The sequence below is a fragment of the Lupinus angustifolius genome, chromosome LG15, assembly GCF_001865875.1.
Source record: "Lupinus angustifolius cultivar Tanjil chromosome LG15, LupAngTanjil_v1.0, whole genome shotgun sequence".
In the NCBI taxonomy this organism is placed as follows: Eukaryota; Viridiplantae; Streptophyta; class Magnoliopsida; order Fabales; family Fabaceae; genus Lupinus; species Lupinus angustifolius.
The window spans coordinates 195,720-221,526 of NC_032023.1; the positions used below are offsets into that span (position 1 = coordinate 195,720).

General features: G+C 34.1%; 4 protein-coding genes across 7 annotated transcripts; 2 read left to right on the forward strand and 2 right to left on the reverse strand.

Annotated features, from left to right (window-relative positions):
• On the reverse strand, positions 206 to 4,929 carry LOC109328653 (65-kDa microtubule-associated protein 8). Its single transcript, XM_019562223.1, has 11 exons — positions 4,606 to 4,929; positions 4,308 to 4,511; positions 3,341 to 3,592; positions 3,031 to 3,243; positions 2,678 to 2,833; positions 2,441 to 2,600; positions 2,199 to 2,350; positions 2,022 to 2,109; positions 1,855 to 1,928; positions 834 to 908; positions 206 to 753 (listed from the first exon to the last, which is right to left on the reverse strand). Exons 1-11 carry the CDS (start codon positions 4,687 to 4,689, stop codon positions 424 to 426), a joined length of 1,788 nt encoding a protein of 595 aa, XP_019417768.1. The 5' UTR covers positions 4,690 to 4,929; the 3' UTR covers positions 206 to 423.
• On the forward strand, positions 8,448 to 10,832 carry LOC109327265 (60S ribosomal protein L17-2). The gene is made up of 7 exons (XM_019560331.1): positions 8,448 to 8,523; positions 8,612 to 8,648; positions 8,977 to 9,017; positions 9,894 to 10,124; positions 10,216 to 10,318; positions 10,396 to 10,463; positions 10,554 to 10,832. Exons 1-7 carry the CDS (start codon positions 8,521 to 8,523, stop codon positions 10,614 to 10,616), a joined length of 546 nt encoding a protein of 181 aa, XP_019415876.1. The 5' UTR covers positions 8,448 to 8,520; the 3' UTR covers positions 10,617 to 10,832.
• On the forward strand, positions 12,486 to 17,002 carry LOC109328694 (U-box domain-containing protein 6-like). Of its 2 annotated transcripts, none has more exons than XM_019562276.1 (6): positions 12,486 to 12,523; positions 13,266 to 13,359; positions 13,812 to 13,997; positions 14,191 to 14,298; positions 14,620 to 15,779; positions 16,063 to 17,002. In XM_019562276.1, the coding sequence occupies exons 2-6, from the start codon at positions 13,306 to 13,308 to the stop codon at positions 16,862 to 16,864; spliced, it is 2,310 nt and encodes a 769-aa protein (XP_019417821.1). In that variant the 5' UTR covers positions 12,486 to 12,523; positions 13,266 to 13,305; the 3' UTR covers positions 16,865 to 17,002. The 2 variants fall into 2 exon arrangements, with proteins under 2 accessions (XP_019417821.1, XP_019417822.1); XM_019562277.1 differs by lacking the exon at positions 12,486 to 12,523 and adding an exon at positions 12,782 to 13,153.
• On the reverse strand, positions 17,886 to 25,021 carry LOC109328286. 3 transcript variants are annotated; one of them, XM_019561687.1, is made up of 7 exons: positions 24,806 to 25,021; positions 23,647 to 23,921; positions 23,426 to 23,534; positions 23,084 to 23,204; positions 22,210 to 22,953; positions 19,570 to 21,424; positions 17,886 to 18,690 (listed from the first exon to the last, which is right to left on the reverse strand). In XM_019561687.1, the coding sequence occupies exons 2-7, from the start codon at positions 23,840 to 23,842 to the stop codon at positions 18,236 to 18,238; spliced, it is 3,480 nt and encodes a 1,159-aa protein (XP_019417232.1). In that variant the 5' UTR covers positions 23,843 to 23,921; positions 24,806 to 25,021; the 3' UTR covers positions 17,886 to 18,235. The 3 variants fall into 3 exon arrangements, with proteins under 3 accessions (XP_019417232.1, XP_019417230.1, XP_019417231.1); XM_019561685.1 differs by having other exon boundaries at positions 23,647 to 23,957; XM_019561686.1 differs by lacking the exon at positions 24,806 to 25,021 and having other exon boundaries at positions 23,647 to 24,749.

Sequence of the window (25,807 nt, forward strand, 5' to 3'; positions counted from 1 at the left end):
ATGCTCTGTAAATTTTGAGTTAGAATCAACATGTTCCTTTGATGTTAGGTTACATTAACAGCAATCTTCTGCAATTATGTGCTTCTTATTCTTCTCCTGTTGATAACTTGATTTCCTATCCTAGTATCCTGTTCCACCCTTATTATTCAAGTCCATCATCCAGAAAAATGGTTTCTCTTTTTTGTTGGGGCAAGCAATAACACAATAGGTTGGAAAAACACGAATGAAGACTTTATTCAATTTGCAGTTTACAACTATCACGAGCTCATCCATTTTGACAACTTAAGTGCAAAAACAATAAGTACATAAAAACTGTCATGCATATTGAGTTTGGATTTATTCTCATGCAGGTCCATGACCATTTTCTTGGAAAGCAAAGTTTTAAAGTATTTCCAGTCAAAATCTAATTTTCTGAAAAGAAATTTAAGGAGAAAATGGTCCCGAGTGTGCTGACACCACAGAAGGTGCCTCATTTCTTGTATGAGAAGGAAAGCCAGGTTCACCAAAAATCTTTTTTCTATTCACCTTCCTTCCATCCTTAATGAAAGGTGTACCTTGATATCCAGAATTTATGCTGTTTGATCCCAGTTGTTCGATATTAATAGAAAGCCTTCTGTTCAGTGGCATTGTAGAGTCTAGACCTCCATTAAAGCTTCTGATTGGAAGGCGTCTACTGCTTGTGCTTGGTCTTGATGTATAAGTATTATCTCGTTCAACCACTACTTGGTTCTGAACCTTCTTCTTTTCCCATGGCTGAAAAATCAAACGTAAGAGAATTTAATATTTGCTTTGAACTGATGTAATAAGTTCCCACTTTAATATCAAATGCTAACCTGCTGTCTTTTCTTATCCTCCTCCTTTTCTTGCCGTAGTTTGTTATACTCTTCCAAAATTTCCATCAGTGGTATCTATGCAGATAACATGTTGGCTTGCTGTTATTTGCTTAATAAATCATACTATAGGTATGGTCAATTAGCAAACATATATACTGGGTAGTGAGAAAGGAAACTGTCACAGTATAAGACTTCTCAAACCATTTGATGTCAACATAACTAGACCTAGAATTGTATAACATGCTTTGCGTCTTGGAATTCTTAAGGTTTTTGTTATCTTTTGTGATGCTGAGGTGTAGCTTGGGTTACTGTATCTGTTGAAAATTGTGTATTGATGGTTTATGGCATTACTTTTTCTATTTCCTATAGTATCCTCCCACCTGATAGGTGAAGGACTAATCTCTGGTTATGGCATTGCATAGCACATTTCATCAGAGTAGAAACTAGAGTTTTATTATTGTTTCAATAAGTGCTATGCCAAAATGTTTCTTAAATTGTGGTTGAGGCATTTAAAATTGGCTAAACCTTTCTTCTAAGCAGTCCTGAATTTCACTTTGGTTTTCCATATGCATCAGTATGTTCTTAAGTGTTGTCCAATGTTAAATTAATATGCTAATGAATGTTGTCCAATGTTGAATGATATGACTACTTCGGTGTAAGCAAGCAATTTGGTGAATGGTGTCTAAGTTCTTTCAGATAGTCACCACTAAGCTTGCTATTGATTGATAGTTCCTTCTACGCTTTGAATACTATGGAATGTTAGGGTTACTTGTAAATGAGGGATATATATTAACTTTGGTCTAAGACTATCACACCAAGGAAAATATTATAGATGCGACTCTTCTCGATACTTATTTAGCCTCTCTTAAAAATGCTGGATTTTCTCTGAATTTTTACTATCTTCTGACCTATTTCCTTTAAATAATCAGTAAGACTGTTTGTTATAAACCTTTTAAGTACATATTTTCTAATATATGAAGCACAGTGAATTCCAATTGTTTCAGAATGAATGATATCTTACCTGATCGTACAAGAAAACTTTCTTTCTTTCCTCTTCCCAACTCCTAGTCATTTTTGTTAGCAAATCTACCAAAGCTGTAAATAGCAAACACTTTAGGTAAGCATGTGTGGATTTGCTTCTAGTTGGTGCGAAACTGCAAATTATTGTTATGATCTCATTACATATACCTGGCATTCTGCTGACCATTATACGGGCACGTTCAGCACGTTTCAAGTTTTTGTGAGCTCCTCTGGTTACTGAGTATCGATTATCATCCTGATTGCACATTGAATTGTGCAACAAAAAATAGATGAAGTCATTCTTTAATCCTACTATTGAATATTAATTCAATTGTAAAATCTAACCGTGATGTATTCTTCTAGCCAGCGCTCTTCATCACATGCTAACATCCACTTTTCCACTTTCTCCATTATCACCTTCCTGCTAGAAGCTTCTTCTTTTGCTCTTGATATCTGTTCATCCATGCTCATGAGGAGATCGGAATGGTCAATCTCCCCTTTTGTACATCTAAGTCAATTTCTACACTGGTTTAATTCTATACAACCATTCATTTTTTTCGAAATGCAATATGCGTAGTTAGATTCACCTGAGTTTATGAGGTTAATTATATTGTTCATCTCTGTCCGTGAAGGAATCTCCACGTGTGATTTCTTGCATATCAACTCCAGTTCCTCCTGCTTCTTCTGGAATAGCTCTTTCATCTTGCTTGCTTTTAGTTGATCCAGCCTCTTGACTTCAGCTTCGGCCTTGAAAAAAGTTGAGGTTCTTTTAGCAAGAGTTTCTGATATTTTGGAAATATTATGTTAGAATGTTAGATACCTACCTGCCGGACTATTTCTAGAGTAAGACTTCCTGGTTCTGATACTTCCTCTGATGAGACTGACAACAAATTGATCACATGAGAAAAAGGTAGCCTATCAGTGTATGGCGTGTCCATAAGATTCCATAGATTTGACAGTTCTTTCCCGAGATGGTGAACCTGCAAAATATATCAAGAACATGACAAATTTGTGAAATCGAAAGCGTAAAACTCAAAGGAAAAACACTATACTTGAAGCTCAAGGACCTGAAGCATTTATTTTAGAATAGCCTCTTTACAGGTTAGTACTCTCAATATGCATAAGAATTTCTCTTGGGCATATGCAATGAAAGCAAAATACTATTTCTCAGTATCACCTTGTCCAGCCGATTTTGCTTTTCTTCAAAAAGGGACTGCACTGTGGTACTGAGTTTATCCAGGATAGTGTCACTTATATTTTTTGTTATTTCACACAAATCATGCAAGCTTGGGTGAACTTCCATGATAATCACAGAGGAATCTTTTCCCAAGATCGTGGACAAGCTGTGTATCATGTCTGTGTGTTTCTCCAGTTGCTCGAGTCTTTCATTCTTTCAATGTAATCACAAGAAGCAACATGAAAATGGTGAGTTTGAATGATACTACCACTTAAAGATGGGGCGAAAAACATAATCAGCTGCTAGGTACCTTCTCATTGCAGAGCCTTTGCAATTCATTCTGAAACTCCTCAAGTCTTTTTAGTGAAAGATCATTCTCATTTACTACGATGCTTGAGGGTGCATTGACTGAGTTACCTGTAATTTCTGAAGAAATTTTTTGAATTTGTCCTAGCACACATCGAAATTGTTTTAGCCTCTCTTCTTTCCTCAAGCGCATCTCCCGGAGTGCTGGAGTGATTGAATCTAACTGCTCTTTTAGTGTTCCCTTCCTTTTTTCTGGCTGTTGAATAAGTATTTTCATCAGTCTATAGTCTACACTGATTGATGATCCCTTGTTGAAGCATACGCATTTACCATTTAAGTCGTATTTAAGAATTAAGTTATTCTTGCAACGTTGTAGTGCATGATAAAGATTATATGAGGAACAGATATATTTTCTGCCATCTTTCTCACAGTTGTACAGAATATGTGACTTGCAATAATGCAGCAAAAGGTTTTTTTATCAATATGATTTTATTTTTAAATTATACTAAAGTATTAGACAAAATAATTCAAGGGCAGTACAAAACTCTTCAAAAAAAAATTTGTCCACCACCACCAGTTCATCTCCAATTGTCTACAGCTCTAAAAAATTAGAAAAAGATTAACTCTTTGCAATGCCATGGGTATTTCACTAACTTTGTTCATATTAAATGATGGACCAAATTTTTAGTCTTGTGTATTAATCATTAACATGTACATGTACAACAACAAAATACTCCTCTGATTCATCCACTTATATTCTTCCTCAATGCATCTAATGTATCCTTAATATTTAGCACAAGCACTAACTAAATAGGATCTTGCTTGCTTGTTCTGATATCTGATTCTTATGATTGTTTATCTACTTGGTGGCGATTGCTAAGTAGAACGAATTGTGTCGTAAATAGTAAAATTATTCCAAGATGATTGGAAATAGATGTACAAATAACAGTGCTGCAAAGCAGAAAAAGTACCCGTCCAGGTAGAAATCGTTCTCCAAGGGACAAAAGAAGATGGGTGAATTCAGCTTCAGCTTCTGCCAATTCCTGATGCAGATGAGCTCTTGATGTATTTGCTCTGTCAACTTTTCTTCTGTAAACCTCAAGGCATTCTTGCTCCAAATCTAGCAGAACCTTCTCCCTCTCAAACTTATCTTCTCCAACTTCATCCCATATAATCTAAAATCATTTGAAATTTGATGATTAATAAAATGATATGCAAAATAAATTATATGAAGACATTTTTAATGTATGAAATAAATCAGTCTCTTGCCTGCAGTTCCTGTAACAGAAATTCACAAGAAGTTTCTAGCATTGCTGAACTTCTCATCCCAATTGGTGTCTGGAATGAACCCATTTGGATTGTATAGTACCCTTCAGTATAGATCAAAATTAGATACTACAAAGTCTTAAACTTGCAGCATAAGCAGCTGAGTGGTGAAGAACCAAAAACTCAAAAGAATGATGGGAAAGAAGTGGTGGGAGTATTTACCATTTGGTATTAGTTTTAACTTAAAAGACAAGGGTCACAGAGGTGGGTGATGTAAGGCTTTGGGTTCAAGAATCAGTTTGTCATTTCACCCTTTGGACCTTTTTTTCTTTCTTTTTCCATCTTTCATTCTTTCAATTGTATTATGAGTTTAATATCTATACGTTCCAAGTGTAAAGTTTTGTACGGTTAACGCATCCTTCATTATTCATTTGTATTACTTTTTGTTATATAACAGTGAATGATACAGTGACAACGTAAAAACAGTTACACCGTAAAGTGTATACATGTTAAATCTTTTTATTACAAATGAATGTCTCTTTCTTTTAGAACCTAAAATTGATGGAGTTCCTTATTTTGATATATCATATGTGATATGTGTGTTGCACCTGGCTTTGTCATGTATAGCACTTTCTATTTTATAGGACTTAATTCATACGTTATCTTTCTCCAATATGAGATGTTGAACTTGATTGGGATAGTTAAGCATAAAATTATTAATTTTTTCCACTATGTAATGGATTATAAGTTGATTATTTTTCTTGCAAGTAGCCACAAGTGATATCAAATTTAGTAGGCCATCACTGTCACGTTTATTGCGTTTAAATTTCTTATTTAAGTTTTAAGACAACAACAGAGTAATTTGATTTTATAGTTCCTATGATTATTTTCTGAATAAAACATTCCACCTTGTTCCATCAAAGAGGTTTGTCTTGTGTATAAAGACTGCATAAAGATAAAACCTAAACGAGTATAAAGACAGCATAAAGATAAAACCTAAAAGAACGGAATGTTGGTTCAAGTGTTACATATTTAATTTCCCTTAAATAATGTCTCGAGTTTGAGTTTTGTGGATGAAAAAAATGTCAGTCAGGATAGTTAGTTTCACATATTTGTGAATGTTCTCAGCTCGAACAAGATTTCCTTCGATGCGAGGATGAGATAAAACATGAAATTAGAATATTGCATAAAGATAAAATATGAATATGAAATAGAAACTTCTAAGAAAAAGAGAGGTGGTGGTAATATAGCATTGCCTTTTGGGTACAAGAAGAATATAAGAACATAAAATATGTATATAGTAATCATGCAAATGATATACTCTAAAAAGAGAAAGGTATAATACAGAAGCTACCAACTATATAATATTATTTTTATTTGAAGAAAGGAAATATATACTTATCATAAGCACTCAATGTCGGTTAAAAGAGAAAGAGTTTCAGTCATTTAGCTTTCTTGTTATGCCATATCAAGTTGATATTGTTATACTAATCAACTGGACCATGCACAAACTTTTCTTATTTAAGAGTAATATTACTTGACATCATAATCTGAATACTATAATACATCATAATCTGAATACTATAATAGCTATTTGACATCATATACATTAATATCTATCACCTATTTATATCTTACATCAAAATGTTAAAAAACATCAAATAATGTACCTTTTGTATTTTGTTGCCTATATAAGTAATTTATTATGCACTATCTTATTTGATGACTTAGTTTTATAGTGTAATATCTATGTATCATATGTGTACAAGTTTATATATAGTCATTATATTATTCACCATTTTTTTGGAAAAGTATGAATGGTTGATGATGTAAATCCAATGTATAAAACGCATATATTGTTAGTGTATATATTTTTTTCTAACAAAGAAATGTTAATATAGATATTCATGATATCATAGTTTAATTATCAAACAAATATGTTCAAAATCTTATCATCCCTGTTAGAAAAACTTCTTTCAAGATTTGATGTAGTAGTACATAGTTTAGAGTTAGGCAAATAAAAAGGAAATGATTTAGTGTCCCAACACATTGTATCCCAAAAAAGAATGTATGTTTTTTTAAAAATATTTGCACTTCATATATATACCAAAAGTATAGTAACTTGTAAATGATATATAGTGATTGAAATCTCCCATTAAGTGATAACAATGCATGTTTTTACGCAACACTTTGGTTCCACTTCCTCAAATATATATGAACAAAGCAAATCATCAATTCTTTATAACATGCTTATTTGCATTAGCACATTAATTATATTGCCATTTTCATAGCTTGCTTCATTTTAGCTTCTTTGTAAGGCAAAATCAATAACCATATATTCTAGTTAATTTGTATTGTTCCATCAAATATGAGTGAGAAATATACCAACGGGCGTTGGTTCAAGTGGTACATGTTTGATTCCCCTTAATCAATGTCTCAGGTTCGAGTCTTGTAGATGAAAATCATGTCTGCTAGGAGAGTTAGCCCTACGTACCTGTACTGTGGATGTTCCCAACTCGAATATGATTGTTTCCAGTGTGATGATACATGTGGAAACCCAAAAAAATATATGAGTGAGAAATATGATTCATCACCAACACTCTTGAATGTTTGTACTTTTTGAATGAACCGGGCCCTTAAATTTAATGCCTTAGGGTGTGCATGGGTCTATTAATTATATACATGGTGACTAACCAACTATAACATGCTAGGCTCATTCCACAAATTAACATGGAAACTTTGAGCTTGTTAACAAACATTGTCTAAGTTTAGATGATTTGAAATTGGTGTGAATGTTTTTTTACTCTACTTCCTTTTTCTAGTATATATGTTAAGGCATAAAGATTAAGGTTTAGATGTTTTTTCAATTACAAAGTTGAAGTATAGATCATATCCGAGTAGATATCATTTCTAGTACTTGAGAGTCTAATATTAGATGTAAATGCTGACATATGAGATAAACAAATTTAATGGTTCATATTTTAATTTGTTTAATAAAATAATATTATAAATTATGAAACTTCATTTCTCTCTCATATTTTAGTACTAGATAGTCTAATACTTGATTCAAACGCTAATATATAGCATGAAAATAATATTTAATAGTCTAGATTTTAATTGTTTTTTAATAAAATAATATGACAAATTATGAAACTTGATTTCCCAATCATATTTTAGTATTAAAGATAATCCAAATTGAGAATATATTCCGTGTGATGATTATTATGAAAAGTAAGGCATAACTTATGAGTTAACTCCACCTTATCCTAGTGAATCTAATGGTGTAACTAAAAGAAAAAGTGGAACTTTGAAATAAATGATGAATGATATGGTTGTAAGTTGTGGTGCACCTAAACTCTTTGTGGTGAAACTATAATATATACATTTCATTTTCAAAATTGAATTCTCTATAAGAAAATAAGTGCAACTTCATATAAATTATGAAAAAGTTATAATCCTAATCTGAAATATTTGAAAGTGTGAAAATACTCTTGCTATGGTGTTGAAGTATAAGGTAGGACGGACAGAGATCACATGTCTCAAACAATGTCTCACTTCATATTCTAAGACAAATCAGAGTGCTACTTTTTATTACTTTTTGTTTTTTTAAATTTTCTTTTATTCATGTATCAATATATGATTAACTTGAGACAGAGAATGAGACACCGTTGATGACAGAGGATCCTAGGACTTTGTACAAAAAAAAAACAGTACAAAGTGAAACTCAGATTGGGTTAGGCCCAATAACGTTTTGGGCTATTACCCACAAAACTAAACCAATAATGAGTTGAACCGGTTTACTAATGGGCCTAATGGGCCCATCATTAGATTGGATACATATAAATAGAATCATTCATCACTTTTCTTAAAACCCTATTATTCAACTTCAACCTCGTAGAAGAAGAAGCCGCAAACACCATGGTAAACGTTTATTCCTTTACTACGACGTCGTTTTACTATCTCATTTTTGGGGTTTTGATATTCATTGATCTCTGTTTCAATTTCTCAGGTGAAGTACTCCAGAGAACCAGACAATCCCACTAAGTGTGAGTCTCTTTTATAACTATCATTTTTTCAGATCCCTCTAGTACTGTAGATTTCGATTTATAGTTTTTTTTTGAACAATCGTTGTTTTCTGTTTGTTTAAGATTTTTTATCTCAAAAAGTTGATTTGTTTCTTTGTTTTTGTTATCTAAATACTTTCTCAGACTTGCTCTTTTTTGTTCATGTTTTTTTACGAAAAAAGCAGAAGCTACAAGTAAACTGAATTTTAGCTTTTTAGGAGCTATAGAAATCAGTTTCTCATGACATCACTTTTTTTGTAGAATCACTTATTTGTAAGTGCTAATATGCTATTGTATTATGAAAATGCAGCTTGCAAGGCTAGAGGTGCTGACCTCAGAGTCCATTTCAAGGTATTAATAATGTTTTTATGGTTTCGGTATCTTTCGTAAACTTGTTTTAGTTTGGAAATTACAAAACCTGATGAAAAAGCAGTAGTCTGTTGCCCTTGTTAACTGGCCTGGCCTCTTGTAAACTTCAGGGACATATTATCACCATTGTTTTTGGGTGAACCTCTGTTATTAATTTGTGACTCAAGGTTCAGTTAATGATGGAACAATTCAAAATTTACCCTTGCATATGCATGTATGAGTGAAGGATACTGGCATGTCATGCTATCCTAATCAGCTGGAACAATGGATCTGGTCAATATGGCTTAAAATGTGGTCAATATTGTTGTCTTAAATTCGCCCCATCTTTAGAACTTTTTGAGTCATCTTAATTATAAAAGTTATCAACTTAGTTTTTTTAGATACAATGACATTTAGACTCCCCTCTTAATTTTAAATGTTATCAAACTATTTCTTTGTAGATACAATTATAACTATGTTAAGGTTTGTCCTTTGTGATCAATGGAAGTTGACTTGTGATCTACAGTTCAAAAGGCTGTGTAAATTTCTGTTAGTAACATAGGATTAAGGATAACTTTAAAATTGCTATATCCTTCATATATCAATTTTGAGTTGTGACCTTAGAAGTCTGTAAGTATGGATAACAGACTAAAAAACTTGTGTCAAATGTGGGGACTGCAAGCATTTTCTAACCTTTACCCTTAAAATATTCTTACTTGCAAAGGTAATATCAAATTTGTTATTTTGGACATTCCAGGTCAAACTCTTGTTCCATACATCTATATATAATTGAGATAGTATAATAATGTAACATTGTATTAATTCTCTCAGCTCCTACTTTCTGAATCTCAAGATTGTATTTTTAACTTTCCTTTGCAGAATACTAGGGAGACTGCCTTTTCCATTAGAAAGTTGCCCCTGGTTAAGGCCAAGAGGTACTTGGAGGACGTTTTGGCCCACAAACAGGCCATTCCATTCAGGCGCTTCTGTCGTGGTGTTGGGAGGACTGCTCAAGCAAAGAACAGGCACTCTAACGGACAAGGACGTTGGCCTGTCAAATCCGCTAAGTTCATCTTAGATTTGCTTAAGAATGCTGAGAGTAACGCCGAAGTATGTCCGTTAAATGTGTTCAATTTTATTTGCTTGAATTATTTACTTTATGCAACTTTGTATTCATTTTACTTCAATCGCTTCTATGCAGGTGAAGGGTTTGGATGTGGATGCTCTATACATTTCTCACATCCAGGTTAATCAAGCACAAAGGCAGAGACGGCGCACATACCGTGCTCACGGAAGAATCAACCGTAAGTTGCAAACTATGCATTCTGGCTTTAAACAATAGTTATTACTTGGTTATATTGATGGTATTCTTTGTTCGTAGCCTACATGTCATCTCCTTGCCATATCGAGCTGATATTGTCTGAGAAGGAAGAACCCGTAAAGAAAGAGGTATTTGTTGATAATCTCATTGTCTTATTCATTGTGCCTCAATATTTTTATACCATCAAGTATTTATTTATTTATTGTTGTTCTTTGTAGCCTGAGACCCAGTTGGCCACAAAGAAGAAGTCACAAGCTCTTCGAAGTGGGGCTTCATCTTAATTTGGTATCGAACCAAGTAGTGGGGATGCCTACATTCCTAGATTATTACTATTTTAGTTTTGTTGTGCTTTCCTCTTCATATTTGTTATGAGCTATTTTTAGAATCTTGGACACCACCTTTTTTGGTTAATACTATGGTTGAAGTTGATTTGAGTTTTACTTTTACTCTTACTACATACCCTTGCTGTGAGCCTTAAATAGTCGTCGTCTTTTTTTGAGTTATAACTTTTAATCGTACATGTCTGATTACTGACTATTAGACAAGGTCAAAAACCATTGGGAGAGAGGTTTTCACACATCAAGAAGGGTAAAGAACTAATCATTTTTGAAGTGCATGATTCTTCATTTCAACAACTGTTTGGGCTATCTGATAAATTCATTGGACTTTATGCCACTAGACCAAGTTTTAAGGTAGATGTTTTTGTTACAAATAATAACACTATTTCGGTTCCTTTGATTGTGCTGGTTAAGTGCCATCCAAAGAACCTGTATAACAAAATCAAAATCTACATGTGAAAGGGGGAAACATACATTTGATATGTAGTTTGTTAATTTTGACTATGTGTATGAAAAACAATTCGTTGATAGTACTTACCTTCCTAAAGTTATTAGTTTTTATCCGTTATTAGTAAAAAAAAAATGGTTGTTTCATTACCATTTTTATTTACTAAAAGTTGTCTTAGAAACCAAAAGAATTTAAAAGGAGAATTTAAGAGGTTTACCAGGCCACAAGCCCACAAACTGGAGCACATTTGCTGGACTACAAAATGTGTCACTCAATATGGTGTTACTTGTGATTGATTGTAAAAAATACATTGAAGTTAAAAAAGTAATAATTAAATATTTTTCTGATTAATTATAAATAATGACAAGTGCTACACTTTTATGTGACAACAGATGTTCACCTCCGAATTTATAACACTTTTTTCTATAAGAGTTTAGTAAAAATATTACATGATAACTAATATAAATGAAGAATAATTTGCTAGTGTAAATATATTAAATCTTTTAAACACTATTACTTGAAGTTTCGTTCCAATATGATTGTAATGGAGTACTTTCTAATATTAGTAATTACTATAATTACAAATTAATTAAACCCATTTATTAATGAAACTTTAATCATGAGATTCCTTTGTGTTAATCAGAAGAGTTGAGTAAGTCCTTTAGCCTAACATGTAAATATAAGTTGACAATAATACACCAATTTGGATGATTAATATGAATATCATGACATCAAGAATTTTAGAATGATTACCATTTCGGTCAATTAGGCCAAATAATGATATAAATTGATACGGCTAATTGGAGAATAATCTATCAAAATTTATATTAAGTTAATTTATTTTTAATCAATTACTTAGTTAAAGTCGATTTGTTCATAGCTGAATTAAAATCCAAGATAATGAATTGATTAAAATTCTTTATCCTATACATGTGAACCCTTCAACACACTATGAAAATCATACTAGTCAATCGAGATCCAACACATTAACAAATTCATGTAGATTACATATTTGAGGCTTCACATTTGATTATAAGATTACATATCTACACTACTAAAACAATCATACGTTAATAGAGAAAAATAAGCTTTATCCTACTCCAATAAGATAACTCAATTATTTTAGTTCATTTCATCCTACACTATTCAAATAATGTATGTAAAGAGTCATGTGTATTTTTCCTTATAAAGAATGAAGAGTTCTTATATATATAATTGTTGAATTTAATGAATGAAATAGAAATAGTAATAATAGGGGAGAAAGGTGAGGAAAGGAATGTAATAACGAAATCCAACATTCATATTTCTCATTTCTCATTTCTGAACCCTAATTAATTTTATGAATTTTAATTCCCAATTTCTGCTTCTTCTTCTTCTTCTTCATCTCTCTCTTCTCCACCTGGTACGCACACCTTAATCATTCATTCCTTTTTATTTTTTGTATTTATTCTAAAATCATGAAGCTGCTATTAAATACAAATGTATCGTTCTATTGCTTTAATTACTCATTATCAACAAACTTATTTTGAATCATCATTTCCTCCTTCAATTCATTATTATATTCTTTACGTTTCCAACATTTTTGGATGAATCGTTAGTTACACTGTCTATTATCAAATTTTAATTCGCAATTTAATGTTATTTCGACTAACTCTACTTTTATTTATTCATTTATTTAAATTTTTTGCGTGTAGTTGATTTGGTTTGAGAGAAGATGTGGAAAACTGAAAGAGATAAATAATTGTTTATTTATTTTGAAATTTAAGTTTATAGGCAAATCTAGTGACTCACCTTGTTGACTTTGATTATATTGGTTTTGATTACATTGCACCTGGTTTTTTGTTTGTGTTTCACTACATAAAGGGAATATTAATATTAATACGTAGCAACCAACCAAAAAAAGTACAACACTATACGTAACATAACTTGAGATGTTATGTTTTCTGTTTTTATTTTATAGTTTGTTATATAAAAAAAAGATATTTAAGTCACCAAATTATGGTCAATATCTTCAAACTGCCACTTAGTTTTGGTAGGTTAATAATACCAAATTATAGGCTGATATTTATTTCTAAAACTGGCTGTAGCCGTTTTTATATTTTTTTCATACTTTGCTAACTTCATTTCTGTTCTCTTATTAATAGTTGAGATCATTTAGTACCTAACTTGACACAGTGATTGTGAATGATGGATGTGGCTGAGCTAGAAGAGAATCTGTTTGCAGCAAGTGATGCTAAGGTATGATGATGATATATATACTTATTGCAAGTGCTGTTGTGGAATTTAATCCTTTACATATAGTAAAGAAGTACTATGTACAAAAGAAGTACTTAAGAATATGTAAATGCCTTATGTCAAGATGTAATTAGAGAGTCTAATTGCTTTCATACTAGTTATTTATTTTCTTTTATATTTTTGGGGCAAGTATTAGCTTTGTGTTTGAAGCAGATTCTAATGGTTTTCTTTTACATGGCTACCACTGCTTTTGTTTAAGGAAATGTTTTGAATTGCTGGCCAAACCAAAAAGAGAGAGCAGAGTTTCTGCGTTTTGGTTCTCGCTTTTGTTTTCAGGCCATTATTTCTGGTTCTGTTGCAAGTTTTATTTTATTTCGTTTGGGGGAGAGGGGTAATTCTGTGAACTTACCCTATTATCTAGCAAATCTTTATCTCGTTTCTTGTTTCCTATGCAGTTACATGGCGGAATGTGCGAGCAACTATCTGCGATATATTGCAAAATCTTGTCAATATTTCCTTCTTTGGAAGAAGCTAGGCCTAGGAGCAAATCTGGAATCCAGGCATTATGTTCATTGCATGTAGCCTTAGAAAAGTCAAAGAGTGTTCTTCGGCACTGTTCAGACTGCAGCAAACTTTACCTGGTATGATTGTGATTATTGTTGTATAGTTCTACACTTTTATCTTTCTTTTCTGATTTTATTTACCAGTATGTAAGGTAATTTAGTTTACCTTTGCCCTTTGTTGTTTGTTCTGTTTTTGTTGTTGTTGTTGTTTTATAACATCATTTGGTATGAGTTACAATTTCCATCTTAATATAACTTACTCATGACACAGGCTATAACTGGGAGTTCTGTTCTTCTAAAATTTGAGAAGGCTAAGTGTGCTCTTGAAGGTAGTCTTAAACTGGTGAAAGATATTGTTCCACAATCTATTGGGTGTCAGGTAATAACCACATGGCGGAATAATTCGCTTTTTCATGTTTGAACCCCCCTGCCCCCATGATTTTAGGTTCTTGATCCTGTTCTATCATGTGGAGGACCTTACTCAGCCTTTTTATTTGGTATTTGAATATGAGTGAGGGGGAGCCTATTTTATATGTTTCATTTATTGATTCCCAAAATAATTGAATGCCACCTCATGTCCTCAATATTAATACCGGCTCGTATGTAAATGCTCATGCACATTTGGTATTCTTTTATTGTTATCATTGTCAATATTTAACTTGTTCAGACTTACTTTTTTCCGTGAATGCTATCTGTTCAGATTGACGAAATTGTGAAGGAACTTGCAAGTATGGTATTTGCACTTGACCCATCTGAGAAGCAAATCGGGGATGACTTAATTGCATTGCTTCAGCAGGGGATACAGTTTAACGATTCTAGTGACAGTGGTGAACTAGAATATTTTCATCAGGCTGCTACTAGTCTTGGAATTATATCTTCAAGATCTGCTCTCACTGAAAGGAGAGCTTTAAAAAAACTCATAGAACGGGCTCGGTCTGAGGAAGACAAACGAAAAGAATCAATTATTGCATATCTTTTACACCTTATGAGAAAATACTCCAAGTTATTTAGAAGTGAGTTCTCTGATGATAGTGATTCTCAGGGTTCTCAACCTTGTTCTCCCACTGTTCAGAGATATCAAGAGGACAGTGTTCCTAGTGGTAATTGTCAGACCTTTAATAGACAGCTTTCTAAACTTAGTTCGTTTAATTTGAAGGCAACTAGTAGGAAATCCGGGCAGACGAACCTTCCACCTAATGAGTTAAGATGTCCAATATCTCTGCAACTTATGAGTGACCCCGTTATAATTGCTTCTGGGCAAACATATGAAAGGGTTTGTATAGAAAAATGGTTTAGGGATGGACACAACACCTGCCCAAAGACCCAACAGGAACTTTCACATCTTTCATTAACTCCTAATTACTGTGTTAAGGGTCTTGTGGCTAGTTGGTGTCAACAGAATGGAGTTCCTATTCCTAAAGGTCCTCCTCAATCTCTTGATTTTAACTACTGGGGATTGGCATTATCAGATTCTGAATCCACAAATTCAAGATCTGTAAACAGTGTCAGCTCTTGCAAGCTGAATGGCGTAGAAGTAGTTTCTGTAGAAGAGAGTGCTATATCAGAGAAAACTGAGACGAATGCAACTGAAAGCTTGTCTACAGAAGAGGAAGATACCACGCATTATTTAAGTTATCTTAAAGTCTTGGCTGAAGGGAGCGATTGGAAGAAGAAGTGTGAAGTGGTAGAACGGTTAAGGCAATTGCTGCGGGATGATGAGGAAGCCAGGATTTTTATGGGGGATAATGGGTTTGTCGAAGCACTTTTGAAGTTTCTACAATCAGCTGTACATGAAGGGCTTTTGATGGCTCAGGAAAGTGGAGCTATGGCTCTGTTCAACCTTGCTGTGAATAACCACAGGTGTTTTTACTGTTTCTAGTTTTTATAGTTTTGAAGCATAAAGTACTACTGCTTTTCACATACTGACAAACTTACTGCAGTTATTGTCATTTGATAATTGACGCCTTTCATTTACGCTACACCATCACATTGTCATCTTCTAGTTAAGAAATCTTAATTATCAAAATGATAGAATTAATATTCCATACTTACATCAACTTCTTCATGAAGTGTCATAATGATTAGTTTTTTTTAACCTTTGTGCATTATCACTAACTTATACTTGGCCTTTTTCTTTCTGCAGAAATAAGGAAACTATGATATCAGCAGGGGTCTTATCGTTATTGGAGGAAATGATATCAAATAGTAGTTCTTATGGTTGTGCAACAGCGCTCTATCTGAATCTTTCTTGTCTCGAAGATGCTAAGCCTATGATTGGATCGAGTCAGGCTGTCCAGTTCCTAATTCAGATTCTTCAAACCAACACTGATGTGCAATGCAAGCTAGATTCTCTCCATGCACTCTATAATCTCTCTACTGTGCCCTCCAGTATCCCAAACCTCCTTTCATCCGGCATCATTAATACCCTACAATCCGTTCTTGTAGGCCAGGGTGGTTCATTGTGGACCGAAAAATGCATAGCTGTTTTGATAAATTTGGCTGTTTCTCAAGTTGGAAGAGAGGAAATAATGTCAGCTCCCGGACTCATAAGCGCACTGGCTTCAATACTGGATACCAGTGAGCTCCATGAGCAGGAGCAAGCTGCGACCTGTCTCCTAATTTTGTGTAACAAGAGTGACAAATGTATTGAAATGGTCTTGCAAGAAGGGGTCATACCTGCATTGGTGTCAATATCAGTGAATGGCACCTCAAGAGGAAGAGAAAAATCTCAGAAACTGTTGATACTCTTCCGAGAGCATCGACAACGAGACCATGACCGAGACCATTTGCCAGCAGAGACACTTCAACACCCACCTGAGGCTAGTAATTTGTCTACTGCTCCTCCGGAAGTGAAACCACTATGCAAGTCAGTATCTAGAAGAAAGGTGGGGAAAGCTTTTAGCTTTCTCTGTAAAAGCAAGAGCTATTCCGTTTACCAGTGTTAAAGTTCCATGTAAATCTCTTCACTTTTCCTAGCCTTGCTTTTATGCTCCTTCCCATGAATGGTGCTTACTTTTTGGTTTTCAAAGCGAAGAAGAGATGTACAGGCATGTGTAATTTATGGATTTTGTTTTCTTCTTTCACTTTCCTCTGTGAATCACCCTCTCCAAGTGTTAGATATTTTTTCAGTGCATCAACTTAGCTCCTATTGTTAGATAAATTCTCTCTACTTTTATTAGAACCTTCCATGTAAAAAATTAGAACGGAATACAACAGCATCACACAAGGAAAATTTAGCTCCTGAAGTTTTTTTTATTTTTATAAATCTAACTTCGGACCAGATTATAAGTCTATTCAAAACCTTCATAACATAAAACATTCCACATGATAATATTAGACACTAAGGGTATATATGTAAGATTGTCGAATGCAGATAATATATTTGTTAAGTACTAAACCAAATAATTGAAAATAATTACTTTTCCTAGTGAAGGATGAAAGATTTGCTTTATCTTCACATGTTTTACAGTTAAGACAACTTTTATAACTTAAAAATATGAGATTGTTCTTGGGCTTGAAGTGTATAGTTGTAACTTACATTGAATAATGTCTATTATTTTATCACCATCCTTATTAAGATTGTTCAGTTACACATTCCTAAATTCCCATAACAAAAGTTTTATAACCAAATAACATACATAATTTTATTTAAATATATGAAATAAATATCATACAAATTTCATTCCCCATAGAGTCAATTGATTAAACACCTCTATAGATCTCTCTAAGGTGTGACAATTGTCATGACATTGATGAATCCTCAAGAACTAACTCACCTAAACATTTATAAACTAAAAAATAAAGACATTGACCTAACCATAATTGATTTAGTGGCATGATCTAAGATTTGTAAATGAAAAAAAAAATACCCAGAATAAAGTTTTGCCCTTTTAAATGGTCCTTCCAACTCAACTTGAATCAATCATAGACCAAGATGAATTGTAGATATCAAGGTTCTCAGACTTCAAAAAAAGACAACATAGATAAAATAGCAACATTGTTAACCAATATGAATGCTTTTCTACTTCACACTTACATTGATGGATCACATACTTGAGATGGAATAACAAACAATAATGCAGCAACTGGAGGGGGCACATTCCTCCAAAATGCCCCTGACTAATGACCTACAACCAACAAAAAGGAAAAAATACCTAAAAAAACTTTACAATTATATCAAACACAATGTGACATTTGTTACAAAATATTATATTAGGAACCAACAAAACCAATGGGCAATAACTAATGGCTAAGCTCTCATGTATTATATAGGCCAACATTATTTGGATCATAAGTACAACCTCAAATTTGCACTCTCACATTATGATACAATTGCACTTTGATTCAAGCTTTAGTGGCTTCATACTATCACTATCTACCTTGTTAGGAAGACCAACATCATCATTATTATTACTATTTTGTGTGAAAGACTTGTCAAGATTTTCATCATTCTCAGTCTTGCCGGAAGAGGGTCTGACTGTAGTTTCTACTGCACTCCCCTGCCTGGCCTTCTGTGATTTCGAAGCACGCTTACGGACAGTTCGGCTGTGAGTATCTTTTCTATTAGAATTGGATTTCTCTATTAAAGTCACTGTCAGTTCAGAACCTTCGAACGGCTCGGAGCATTCCTTTTCCATTGCCATTGTTGCAGCCTGATATGCAAGATCGTGGATGATTGAACTGCAAAAGAGTATCGTATCGGTTGCTTCATCAAGTGTCAGACTTTTAGTGTTGCCTGCAGCTTGACAATCAACCGTAACAGTGGATCCCTCTGGCATAAAGCATTACAGAATTGTTAGCATAAAGCATTACAGAATTATTTAGGCTTTATGAGAACAAATTATTATTCATAAGCTTATGACTTTTCTATGAGCTCTTTTTAGTTTATTTCATTAATCTTATCTTAGAAGCCTATGAAAATATGTTCCTTTTAGCTTACATCAAAGAAATTACTTGATAAGCATTTAACTAACCTGTTTATCCTAACCCATTATTTATAGGTTAGAAGCACTAAGGGCGCAATATATGAAAAGACTAGAGAAGTATAATCTCTTTTGGAATAGAAAAATGAAGTGGAAATATTTGCTCCATAAACTTCATATAAGCTTAGGCCCCAACAACAAAATAATCTATGTTCAGATATCATTGGTTGTGGACTCCTTGCCAAAATTTTAGGGATCTGTGATATTCAGAAAGCAGCATAAAAAACTATGAAAAGTTTTGTTCTTAACAGGAAGGTCAGAAGCCAAGTTAAACTACTATAAACTGTCCTGAAGGCACAGATGTGTGAGCGTCATAATACATGATGCCATGAACATAGATCAGCCACATCACTCAAAGTATTATCACTGATTTTAGATTCAAGAGAATACATGAAGAAATAATTGTTTCCAAATATTCTAACTATCTGTCTAAAATCAGCATTGAATTAGTAGCTCACTATTAGTGTCAAATGAAGATGGTTTCACTAAGAATATATTGTCATTCTATAAATTTGTCCCAGAAAATTGTTTAAAATTAGGACATGATTGTGGTATATGCATAGATGAGTGCAACTATGAGAGAGGGAGAAATGACGAGAAGCTTTATTTTAATCTCAACCATTATCGGCAACCTTTCATTTGAAATTTCAGTACAATAAATAGCATACCTATGCCATGGGAATACTCAGAGGTATTGAGCTCTGAAACAGAAGCCGTCAGACAATCACTGGAAGGATTTTGAGTAGAAAGTTCCTGAAATTCATCCAGAGCGCTTTTTGATACCAAAGACAGATCGTCATTCACTGTGCCAATATTATTCTCACAATAGTTTTTTCCCACTTCGATTTCTGGTTCTACAATTTGAGAACTATTGGTAGTAACCAAAGCATCCGGTTCATCAACATTAGAATTCTGCACATCATGTTTTTCATGAAAGGATAATACACTCGCATTATTTGGATCGTCTTCAACATTTTCATATGAAATGCAATCCCCATGATTCGGAAATGACGCCCCTGAATTGTCATCAGACTTGACAATGACAGCAGCCTGGCTGGAAATTTTTGAGCTACAAGCTTTAGTTAGTCTACTATTATCATCATATTCACATTTATCTTCCTCTACGCCAATCAAGCTTACAGAAGATGCATCAGTTACGTCTACCACCGTAATTTCTGAAGCTTTCATTTCTCGCAGAACTTGGGGCGTCTCCTCTACAAAGCCACTATCTGTATTGCTAGAAGTTTCCAGATTTGTAAGAAGTAATCCATGGTGAGAATGGTTTGAAGTTCCAGAGAAAGATGAGTAGGTACTTGGAGGCTTGTTTCCTAAGTCATATCCAAACTCCACATCCAATTTCCTGCCACTCAGCTGCCTTTGCACACGAATCTCTGCCTGTCTAACTGAACTTAAATCAACCGATGATGAGGCAGAATAACTACCATGTCTTGTTGAGCTTCTCGTACTGTTTACACTGTCTCTCGCAAGAGACAGATCATCGTAAGAAATGGTGGTAGCAGTAAAACTCCTGCCCTGAAGTATGGGTCCTTTGTTGCTGCTAGACCTTTTCAGCAATACAGAAATACCAGTGCCTTCCATGAGGTTCACATTCAAATTTGGGGGATCGCTGGAGCAATTCAACTTCTGATAACCAAAATCATTATTAGGCTTCTCGTAATTAACTCCAGGTTGATCCGTCTCTACACCTCCCTCCTCTGATGAACTTGGAATAGAGCTGTTTTGTGAGTGATCGTGGATACGTTCACTGCATGAAGTTTGATACTCCCTAGCATCCTTTTCACTGAGATGAAACCTCAACTCACCCGCATCAGTGTCTTGAGGCAATTCAGATGCAACTGTTAGCCGGTCTGTTTCAGATAATGATTTTTCTTCTTCAGGCATGTTTTTATAAATCACCGAAGAGTCTTTGGAAACAGTCAAAGTTGTCTCAGGGGTGACAACTCTCAACAGTGTGGATTTCCTACTACATTCTGGACAAAGCACGACATGCTTCTCAGCTTGTTCAGTGACCTCGTAACGACAACCACAATTAGAACAGATAGCTGTATTTTCAGAACTGCCAGTTTCATAAATGTCACCTCGGTTGCAAGTAGTTTCTGAATTTTCATTGCCATCAGCGTCAATACCACCATGATGAACAGAATCTTCAAATTCTGTTGGATCAAAATCAATCTTAGGGTCTCGAGTTTCATTGTGCTGGACATCAACTGATTCCTCATTTTCATTTAACAGATCAATTTTATCAAAGGCAAACACTTCATGTATATCAGGGTACAACATCTTATCAGTTTCACTCGTCATATCATCGTGATTGTGGTCACTGCCCTCAGTATCTACTGCAAAACTTCTACCTTGACCAGAGCTTGCGTTGCTGCTTGTTGTGACAGAGGAATTCCTAGATACAAGGGAACGTTGTGAAGAATTTGTGTTTCCGACATAAAAGGTTGTACTAGGAACACTTGATAAAAGTGGCCTGAACATGTCCTGAGGACTTCTTCTGTCCTGCATATTTTAGACATTCAATAGTGAGTAGTTTTATTAAATTCAACTATTAAAGACGATGAAGAAAAAAATTATTGCAAAAGGAGAAGTGGGAGGGGCTAGGAAGATTGCACCGGACCCAATAGGAAAATTCCAAAAGTTTCTTATTAATTATGCATACCAAACATAATTAGTGGCTTCTTTGCCACTGAACTAAAATCATCAATGGTGTCAAATGTCGACCAATGCAAAAACTCAGTTCTAATGAACTTACTAGTTCAAGCATGTTATATTAAAAACAGCTTGTCACACAAACTTAATGATGACTTTATATGAAGCCATTAGCTCGGCTTGCTTGTCTACTCAACCAATTTTTTTCTTCAAAAACATTGCACATAGGAAAGAAAAATGTGCCACATATAAAACATAAAAAGAAAACAATAAATAAATACTCAGATAGTACCTAAGATTATATGAAGATAGATAAAGCAAATACTAATTCAAAGAGACCATCGTTGGCAGCCCAAAAAGATAGTTGAGTCAATTTACATTCCGCTTTAAATTGCTCCCACCCCATTGCAAATATAAAATAATTTTGCAACCTGGTAGTATACATGAAACGGAAAGTGCAAAAAGAAGATATGGTCTGTTTGTGTATGCTTGTATGTCGTTGTGTGTGTGAGAGAGAGAGAGAGAAATAGAGAGAGTGTTCACAGAGGAGTAGAGATACTCCCGTAAAAGGAACAAATTCTTAAATGGCATGAAAAATAAACACACTTCATGGCAGTGATCAAGAGAGGAAATACCATTTGCCGGATAGCAGAGTCAAACAATCTTTTAGGAGCAGAATGTGGGGATGCCATTCTGGCTGGTTTCTTGGGAAAGTTAGGAGTTCTGTTAGTTGACAACGAACCACTCCTTATTGAACCTTGCCTATCTAAGCTACCTACTGGTTTGGACTGTATAGAGTCTACATCATCATCACAAGATGATACAACAGAACCTTTGCTGTGTGAGCTAAATTGGTCTCGATCATGACTACGAAAAGAGCTGCGGCTCCTAGAAGCAGTTGGAGACATTGATTGCCTACTGGATTTGGACTCCCTACCGTTTCTTGATGCTGGAGATGAACCCCTCACATATGATGCTGGCCGGTCAGTCAAAGAAGTACGAAGATTTGGAGGAGCTTCAGAAGAGAAACCAGGAATATTCGTTTGCCATGTCCTTGTCTTTGGTGATTCAGAGTTTCCACGACTTGTCTTAACTGGGGAAGTTCCTCTGATCCCTGATGAGACTACAGGACCAGTGGAGCCGGTGCTCAACCTCCGGGGAGTATAACTGTTAGACCTGGAAGCAGATGTCTTGGGCTTATTTGGAGGCGAGGATGGTCTTCTTGATGGTGTGGCATAACGTAGACTTGGGGTTGGGCTGGAATTTGGCACTGAAGAAGGCCTTCCCCTTGATTGCAATGTATTAGTTCTGGAACGAGGGGATGGACTTAAACGATTTGGACTTGCACTACCCCGACTGCTTCTGTAACTTTTCTCCATCTGAAAGAGTTTGACATCCAACATAAGATGAATGATATATAAAAGCACACCTAGGTTCTCCAAAATAAGTAGAGGATATTTTTCTTAGAAAATATATTTATGCATAAATATGGAATAAATATCTATTCACCGTAGAAGATCTTGATATCGATATGGGTTTACTCTGAGGCCTGCCTCTGCTAGCAACATTCACCATTGGTGGTTCATCATCTAATGAAGGAAACAGTGGTGTGTCCGGGGGTGTCAATAACCTTTAAAACGAATAATATAAACATGGCATTAGTGAAATAAGCTGTGGTGACCATAATCTCAAGCTGTGACCAAGAAACTTGATGTATTGGTCCAACCAAATCAGTACATCATAAATGCAAAATAAAGAACACGCAAAATAGCTGGAACCAGAATCATAAAATTTGATCACCAAACACTGTGGTTTAACAGATGAAAGTTAAAAATATAGAATAGTACCCACCAGTCATAATCATTCTTGTCAGCATCTGCATTCAGCAAGTTGCTGCTTTCTCCTCGGGCAGGAATGGAGATTCCACGTTTGGCATCAGAAAAATGTCTCAACTTTGTAGCTATAAAATAAAACCAAAGAAGAAGAAAACACATTAACAATACCCAAATCCAGCAACCAAAAACATATAACCGGATAGATTCTCTTATTCGGATGTCAGTAAAGAAACTTACAGAACGTGTCCTCCAAGTCATCTGAGGACTGAAGTAAGAAACTCTCTCTTTCTTTGGACTGCATTTCATTGAACAAAGCAAGATCATCATCTTTCTCCCGAAAGAGCAATCCGCTTTCAAGACTGCGCCCCCGCTTGTGACCATCTGCTCTTGGCTCCCTCCCAGGAGAGTATCTCAATGCTGGGGACGATAGCATCTCCACTACCCAATGCAGTAGTGTCAGACAAGTTTCACCTCCGGCTCTTCATACAAACTAAAATAAAAAACCTCAAGCTCTACACCCTAACCGGCCCCCGTATTTCTGCTCAACCCTACAACAAACTCAAGACTCAACATCCATCAGTTTCAACCCAAAAAATAAAATTTTCCAACTTTCTATATTACATTGCTTCAATAGATTATTTAATTGCAAAAGTTAAAACATAATTAATATATATATATATATATATATATAAACAAAAAGCATCTAAAACTATCCAGTACAATATTATATCGGATACCAGTATTGGTGCTACTAAATACCTAAACCAATTCTACACACTGCCATCATCTTGGATATGACAGAGTCAAGGAAACCCCATATATTATAGAAAGCAAATTTCAGCATATTAAAATGGTGACTCACTGGTACAAAAACTGTACCGATTTTCTTTTTCGGCATATTAAAATGATGACCCCCCACCCCAACCAACCAACCAAAGTAAAAACATAATTGCTATCTTCCTTTGCCTCATTATTTTAGTTTAATTGGTCCACTAAATACCCAAACGTCCAAACCAATAGTACACACTGCCATCATAGTGAGGACAGAGTCAACAAAACTCCATTTCTTATAGAAATGAAAGCAAAATTGAGCATATTAAAGTAGCAACTAACTGAAACAAAAACCATATCACTCAAAATGCAATGCCACAACTCCATATTCATAATAATCAAAACAAAATTAACCCTGAAACCCTAAAACAAGTGCCACCCACAGATCCCAATTGTGAGGTTCACAGTTAAAACTGAAAAGGGTTCCTAAAATTGGAAGAAAAAATTAAACTTTAATAGCCCCCATTAAGCATTGAAGGCACAGAACTATTAAAGTTGAAAGCAAAATAGTAATAATACACCATTGGAATAGTAGTAGCAGGTAAAGTTGCTAGCTTGAACTTACCAGAGAGAAAAAGGAGAGAAATTTGAAGTCAAATTGGTTGAAAGGAATGAATGAAGGTTAAGATCCCAAAATAAGAAGATAGAAAAAGAAAAAGAAAAAAAACAGAGTTGGTTTCAGAGAAAGGGATCTATAGCATTAGCGTTCATGGCTTTGTCTGAATGAGTGACCAAAGTACAGATCGAAAACACACTGCTCCTACTCTAGTACTACTCTACTGTTAGTTTCGGAAAAAAAGGAAAATGATATATCATTCTATAATTACTTTATTGTAAAATTATACTTTGTTTATTAATAATTTGTTAATAAATAATATTTATTTATTAACTAGTGGGTTGACAAAGCATCATGTGTCAATATACATTTTTATTTAATACGATTAAGTATTCTATTTTTATATATTTGATTTTGTATAATTATAATGTCTTTTTGAAATTTGGTGTATTTTATATTATATTTTTTATTGAATATACTTTAAATTATAATTTTTTGTTTTAATTAGAATGTCTAATTTAAGATAAGAGATATCATTTTAACGTGTAATTAATGTATTGATGTATACTTAGGATTATATAATATTGTTGTAGAAATTAAAAAAATGCTCATGACAAAATAGAAATATAGATATAAATAATGGTTTATAAGTGGTTTAGGTATATTTTGATAAAAAGTTAACATTAGATACACACTTCAAACCTTATTAACATGATTAATTAAAATATTAAGCTTAACACACTTTTTAAAGTGACAAATTTAAATTCATTCATTATAATATTGCCACAATATTGTGACAACAATATTTGCATACAACAAAATGAAACAATTCCACAACCTTCTTCCTACCCTCATGTTATTATAAACAAGCAATTATTATACATAGTTATGATCGCCACAATGATGGATAATGAATATATATTCATAACAGTATTAAAAAAATAATTGATTTCTTCCTAACAAATTAATCAAATGAACATTACGTTTACATATATAATTTGAAATGAAAGG